General features: G+C 34.5%; 1 protein-coding gene across 1 annotated transcript in view; it reads left to right on the top strand.

The window, feature by feature from the left end:
* The first annotated feature begins 626 nt into the window (after positions 1-626).
* LOC107552030 (neuronal acetylcholine receptor subunit alpha-2-like) overlaps positions 627-7848 on the top strand; it is a 10703-nt gene continuing 3481 nt past the window's right edge. Inside the window, exons 1-5 of the mRNA XM_016233837.1 lie at positions 627-636; positions 702-850; positions 1293-1337; positions 1685-1794; positions 3707-4766. Coding sequence (XP_016089323.1) covers positions 627-636; positions 702-850; positions 1293-1337; positions 1685-1794; positions 3707-4766 — 1374 coding nt within the window. The remainder of the gene's footprint in view (positions 637-701; positions 851-1292; positions 1338-1684; positions 1795-3706; positions 4767-7848) is intronic.

The following is a 7848-nucleotide window of genomic DNA, read 5'->3' as shown; positions in this document are numbered from 1 at the left end:
TACTAATAAAATTCTTATTTTTAATTAGAATTAAAAATTTGTTAAAAAATTTCAAACACTAAAACAAAAATGTATGGAATAATTGCAACAGCTTTTTCCCGTGGCGGAAACAAACTCCCATCTCACAATTCTGGCTTTTTTCTAGCAATTCTGAGAAAAAAAGGCAGAATTATAATTATAATAGCAAGGGGAAAAGTCATAATTTTAAAATTCAGGGTTGCGAGAAAAAAAAGTCGTACATTTTTATTTATAAATTAAATGTTTTATTTATTGTTATTTTTTTATTCCGTGGTGGAAACAAAAGAGGGTCTTCGCGTATCAAGTTTTGTCAGGACAATCATCCACAACCTCAAATAAGAGGACTCTACATAAAATAGCTTAGAGAACATGGAAGTTGAAAGAAAATAATTAGTGGCTGAAAACTGCTAAAACAACGTTTACTATGCCTAATATAAATGCAAATCTGAGCCAATAATAAAAACTGCATAAATTACTTAAGACTCCATGACTCTAAGACTGAAAAGCATATTGTGTATCATATTGTACAAGGTTTAACATTTATACAGACAAATCAAACTGTAGAAGATGTGTATGATTTAGTATCTTAATTGTCACTGAAAGTTGCAATGGCACGGAGTAAAATAAAGTTGCAAGATCAAGACCTGTCAGAAACTCTCTTATTTGTATGAATATCTTTGCAGCATTATCAGACGGTTGGATGCATGCACATGCAGAAGACAAACTCTTTAAAAAACTCTTCATCGGTTACAATAAGTGGTCCAGACCTGTGCGGAATATCAGCGATGTTGTTATTGTCAAATTTGGCCTCTCGATCGCCCAGCTTATTGATGTGGAAAGTTGATATTTTGCATGTTTTTGATGCTTGCCTTGAAAACATTACAAGAAAGAGTCCTGGGGCCTGTATCATAAAACAAGTTTACCAAATAAGCCAGGTTTATTTCAGTTAGTCTGACTTATTGATTTGGTTTAAAATAAGTCAGACTTACTGGAATAAACCTGGCTTATTTGGTAAACTTGTTTTATGAAACAGGCCCCAGGTTATAACTGAGTGGAAAACAATGCAAATTTTAAAAAAATAAAAATATCATGAGTGCATTCAATCAGAGAACTGAAGAATTGTAAATGCTAACATGATTTTTACATTTCTGATGAAAATATGAGTGGTGCTTCAGCTTCAGTCGCTTCTCCAGTGTAAGTCTGTGGGATTCATTCATCTACTAGACCAAATTTATATATTTTTCATGCTTATTTCTTGCTCTGATATTCTACAGGACGAGAAGAATCAAATGATGACAACAAATGTTTGGCTGAAACAGGTGACAGTCTTAATATTTAACTGTTTTAATTAATAATTAATCATTTATATTGTGGTCAAAGCTCAACTAATAGAATTCACGAACCCTTCAGATAATCATATAGTGAAAACAAATGCAATAATTATGTTCTATATATTATAAAAAGCCCATTAAACCTCAAGAGTAACTTCAGCAGCACTTACGTACACCAGTTTTATTCCTAACTACTGTATATTCTAAAGATTTTTACACAGGGTTTTGTTCATATATCATTTACCTGATTTTTTACAACATTATATATATATTTTTTCATTTGGCTATATATATATATATATATATATCCATATGTGACTGTTTGACCTCTGCAGGAATGGAACGATTATAAACTGCGCTGGAATCCATCTGAATTTGATAATGTGACATCTATTAGAGTCCCATCAGAGATGATTTGGGTTCCTGACATTGTTTTATACAATAAGTAAGTATTGAAGTAAAAGGTTGTAACACACACAACATATGCAGTAATATTTTGTCAAGGTGGTCCTGGCTATTTGGACATTAAAGGTTATGATTAAACTAACACAGTGTCCTGTTAAAATTATGGAAGAAAGAGGACGGTCCAAGTCCTAATGGCTCTATTAATATCTGCAGGCCGTAGATCTGACGCTCTGGTGTTTCTGTAATATTAATATGTGAAATCAACCAGACATGGCGTGAAATAAGATGTTAAGCACTGCTGTAGTTGATTAAAAAAAGGTGCATGTTTTAATCTCCTAATAAAATATCAAATGACTAGTCTATTTTCAGAAACATCAGGTCTGTTTTTATCTAGGAGGCATATTTGATCTCGACAAATGAGAAATTGAGGTCCTCTTGCATCATCAGATACCTGGAGCAAAAAACAAGTGCTGTAGATATTTGAAGTAATTAATGCAATTGTCATGGAACATCTTCCTAGAGGCATAAAGAAAGTTTGTAGCCCAGAAACATCAAAGACACTTCCTATAATTCATCCATATTTTACAGAAAGCATTTTTAAAAGGGTCATACTTTATGAGATCCAGTTAAAATGTTAGTAAGTCTATTTTCAGAAACATCAGGTCTGTTTTTATCTAGGAGGCATATTTGATCTCGACAAATGAGAAATTGAGGTCCTCTTGCATCATCAGATACCTGGAGCAAAAAACAAGTGCTGTAGATATTTGAAGTAATTAATGCAATTGTCATGGAACATCTTCCTAGAGGCATAAAGAAAGTTTGTAGCCCAGAAACATCAAAGACACTTCCTATAATTCATCCATAATTTACAGAAAGCATTTTTTAAAAGGGTCATACTTTATGAGATCCAGTTAAAATGTTAGTATTTTTTTTGTGCATTAAAAAAGACATAATTAAGTTTTTTATGGCCCTTAGAATTTTGGCTGCTATCCCCTTAAGACTTGCATCATTGCTTTTATTAAAAAACAAATAGAAGTATAACTGATTTTAACACTTAAATAATAACACTTTAATAATTAAAAAAAAGTTTATTTTCATTTAGTTTATTATCTATTAAGTTTAAATAATCATATTACAATGATATCTTAAGGATGGAATAATGGCTACTGAAAATTCAGCTTTGCCATCACAAGAATAAAGCTCATTTCAAATATATTTGGAGAAAAAAACAAAACAGTTATTTTAAATTCTAAAAATATTCCACAATATTGCTGTTTTTTTAATGATCAAATAAATGGCCATTTTCACCACATATGAAAACAATCCCTTAGTAAATTATAATTCAGATTTTAAAATGTTGCATTTATGACAAAGTTAAAATTCTAACATGCAATACAAGTCATAATTATGAGATAAAAATATTATTATTAAACAAAAGGGTGAAATTATGACAAAGTCATATTTATGGCATACTTAGTGAAAACTATGAAATAAAAAGTCATTCTTACTAGAAAAAGGTCAAAATTATGACATTAAAAAGCTGAAATTAGATTAGTCAAAATTATGATTTACTAAATCATAATTGAGATAAAAAGTCATAACGAGATAAAAAAGCAAATATGACATTAAAGTTTAAATGAGATAAAAAGTGAAAATTATGATATACTAAATCAATTATGAGATTAAAAAGTCAAAATTATGACATTAAAGTTTGAATAATTAGATAAAAATTCAAAATTATGATAAACTAATTCATAACGGAGGAAAAAAAAGTCATAATAATGAAAGTCTAAATTATGACATTAAAATTTCAATAATTAGATCATTAAATTATGTCAAAATTATCAAAAATGCAACCTTAGTGAGCATAAGAGACTTTTCAAAAACATTTAAAAAATCTTACAGAGCCCAAAATATTGAATGGTGCTGTAACCTCATGTGGTTGTCTACAGTGCGGATGGTGAGTTTGCGGTGACCCACATGACCAAAGCCCACCTGTTCCACACTGGAAAGGTGAGTTGGGTTCCTCCAGCCATCTACAAGAGCTCATGCAGCATTGACGTTACCTTCTTCCCGTTCGACCAACAAAACTGCAAGATGAAGTTCGGCTCCTGGACCTACGACAAGGCCAAGATTGATCTGGAGCAGATCGAGAGCACCGTGGACCTGAAGGACTACTGGGAGAGCGGCGAATGGGCCATCATCAATGCCGTGGGAACCTACAACACAAAGAAATACGACTGTTGTTATGAGATCTACCCGGACATCACCTACTTCTTCATCATCCGCCGTCTGCCTCTGTTCTACACCATCAACCTCATCATTCCCTGCTTGCTCATTTCTTGTTTGACTGTGCTGGTGTTCTACCTGCCATCAGACTGTGGAGAGAAGATCACGTTGTGTATTTCTGTCCTCCTTTCCCTCACCGTTTTCCTGTTGCTCATTACCGAAATCATTCCCTCGACGTCTCTGGTCATTCCACTGATTGGAGAGTACCTGCTCTTCACCATGATCTTTGTCACCCTCTCTATAGTCATTACTGTTTTTGTGCTTAACGTGCACCATCGTTCACCAAGCACCCATAAAATGCCCCGTTGGGTCCATTCGGTGTTCCTGGACCTCATTCCCCGCTGGCTCTTCATGAGACGCCCGGAACCCGATCAGAAACGCCACAATATGCCTAACCTCAGCACGTCCAAAAGCTGGCTTCAGCAGGAGACGGATGTGGATGGGCTGAACTGTCGGGACAAGGAGTTCGGGTTAGGGATGGGAATATCCACGTCCATCTCGTCCCCATCCGCCACGTCTCTGCATCTGTCCGACTTGGAGCCTTTGCTCCAGAAGTACGAGCTCCAGCAGTTAGGACATGTGGTGAACTTGTGTCAGTGTTCAGCAAATCTTACAAATCTCGTGTCAGACCCCAGTCTGACCTTCTCACCGTGTGTCCTACGAGCTCTGGACGGGGTGCGCTACATCGCTGATCACCTGCGTGCTGAGGACGAAGACTTCTCAGTGAGTGACGCAAACATTAAACGCATTGTTTAGGGATTAGAGAAGCCCAATTCCAATACACAAAAAAAGTATTATTGGTAAGCCATAATTATGACATTAAAAAGTTGTAATTATGCCACAAATTCAAAATTATGACAAAATTGTGACAAAAGTCATAATTATTAGATAAATCTATATTTTGCATAAAACAAATTAAGAGTAGTCAAAATTATAAGATAAATCAGATGGATGACATACTAAGTCATAATTATGAGATAAAAAGTGAATATGCAATAAAACAATCTAATTATGAGATACAAGTCAAAATTCTGACAAAAGGTTGAAATTCTGATATAGTTATATTTACAATATTAAAAAGTTCAAATTATGATATATTAAGTCAAAAATTAGGTAAAACGTACCTAGAGTGAGATAAAAATTCAACTATGAGATAAAGGCAAAACGCATGAAATTCTGACACTAAGTTGTGTCAAAATGCTGTTGTGTGAATACTGATGAGACTTGAAAGTCTAAATAATAAGCGAAATCATAACTATGAGATAAAATGTACTTCAATCATGACAACTCTCGGAACATTTTAGCATGGTAATGGATATGACAATGTTAATGCATTTGGTCTTGGCGGAACAGATCTGCTACGCTGCTGCTGAATTGCTGCTGCTGTTGGTTGTTGCTGTAGTTGTAGATTATTGCTGCTGCCCGATTGGTTGACCAGATAGCTTAAACTAGTGACCCGAATTAAATGTGTTTCTGGGCTAATGGAGCCCAGATAAATTAACTAGTGGCTTAACAATGTGAACCTGGGTGCTGTACCCTTAGGTTTATTTAACTAATGACCTAAATAACTATGCGTGTCTAAGCCAATAACTCAAACTTACCGAGGTAGAAACGCACACTATGTGTGTCATTAACAAACAGGAATCACACTGTCGGCTGATAGATGAAGTAACCCCCAGCAACACTCGGGCGGCCTGAGCAAATAGTTTTAAACTTGTCATTCAAGAGTTGTCTTTTTTTTTTTTTTCATTAACGTTCATCAACGTTACTGCAGTGGAAATACTTACCTTTAACTTATTAATAAGCTAACAAAATATTTGGCGAAGAAAATAACTGCACACCCTGTAGTTGTGGTGTCATATGCCCAGGACTAATTCTGCCTCAGAAGCAGCTGCTCATTTATTTTGATAATTTAAAATATTTATATTGCATATTAAGAACAATAATGTTTACATTGTATGAACACATCATTGCTAAATGCGTGGCTCATTCCAAGATGGCCTTTATTTAAATGCAGTTGTCTGCTTTTATATTAATTGTGTCTAAATTCAAATTTGCAACATAGAAATGCTGTGCATGCTGCTGAGAAAAATCTCAAGCAACTAAATAAAATGCCTACTTCACTTTAAAGAGTTACTTACCCCATGCGTTATCACTGAAATTTCAAGCAACTAAAGTACTTTCTGCTGCCGCTGCTATATTAGCAACAATCATTTGACTTCCTGCTGCTAATATTATTTCTAACATTGCATATGAAATTGCTATGCATGCTGCTGCTATTAAATTAGCTACATGCGACCTGAATACTATGCATACTGCTGCTACAGCTGCACAAAGGTACTTAGAATTGCTATAATAATAAACAAATAAATAAACGTTAAATAAACGAAATGCAAATGATGCCTACTCGCTTGAAGAGTTCACATACCATCCATTTTAAGTCACTGAAACTTCAGCAATTGTAAGTCGCTTTGGATAAAAGCATCTGCAAAATGAATAAATAAGAATGTACATGTAAACTACAGTCTACATACTGCTGCCACAACTAAATGCATAATTTGATTTGCTATGCATACTGCGATTAATAATTTGCTAATAACACAATCTGAAATTCTATGGATACTGCTGCTACACTCCGTAAAAGTACTAGAATTGCTATAGCTCATCCATGCATTATCACTGAAATTTCATGCATCTAAAGTACTTTCTGCTACCCTTGCTATATTAGCAATAATAATTGGTTGCTATGCAGACTGCTGCTAATATTATTTCTAACATGCATCTGAATTTGCCATGCCATTCTGCTGCTATTAAATTCGCAAAAAATTGCGATCTGAATAGCTATGCATACTGCTGCTACAGCTGCACGAAAGTACTTAGAATTACTATAAGCGTCTTTATTAAACAATGAAACGCAAACAAATAATGCCTATTTCGATTTGAAGGGTTCACAAAATCCCTGTACGCCCTGGTAAATAAACTAAGTTATAAAAGCCTATTTCAATTTAAAAGAGTTACTTACCCCATGTGTTATCACTGAAATTTCATGCAAGTTGCAACCAGATACTTCCTGCTGCCGCTGCTATAAACAACAGTAATAATTTGACTTGATTTGCTATGCATACTGCAATTAACAATTCGCTAATAACGTGATCTGAATTCTATAATACTGCTGCTACACTCCATGAAAGTACTATAATTGCTGTAAGCCCAACTGAATACACAAATAGTAAATTCCAGTTTAAGAGTGTCCTACTATTAACAACATTGTACATGGGCTACTGGTTGGAAAATATTTATTAGTAGTATATTTATATTTTAAACAAATGTATGATTAATTATCTTTAAACTATCACTAAACATGACTTTTATAATAAACTCTTCACTATCGCTGAACCAAGGTAACAAGTGAAATAGAGGTGTGGCCCCTTTAAGAAGGAGCGCTCCCTCTTCTGACTAAATGCATTGCAATGCGGCACGAGTACATGTATAAGCGGGTATATTATTTTCTGTTGCTCATTAAAATAGGTAAGGCTGTTGAAAGTATGACGTTTATGAAAGACAGTTATATGGGTTCACCTTGACTTAAAACTGTGAACAACTGTGAAACGCCACTGCGAACCAACCCCACTAGTGATGTGCATCTGAAAGCAATCCGTTCACGGTTAAAGGGGTCATATGATGCGATTTCAAGTTTTCCTTTCTCTTTGGAGTGTTACAAGCTGATTGTGCATAGATAAGATTCCTGAAGTTGCAAAGACTAAAGTCTCAAAACCAAAGAGATATTCTTTATAAAAGTTAAGAC

This window comes from Sinocyclocheilus grahami, unplaced genomic scaffold, assembly GCF_001515645.1.
Source record: "Sinocyclocheilus grahami isolate Dianchi unplaced genomic scaffold, SAMN03320097.WGS_v1.1 scaffold440.1, whole genome shotgun sequence".
NCBI lineage: Eukaryota > Metazoa > Chordata > Actinopteri > Cypriniformes > Cyprinidae > Sinocyclocheilus > Sinocyclocheilus grahami.
This window is presented reverse-complemented; position numbering and strand designations above follow the sequence as displayed.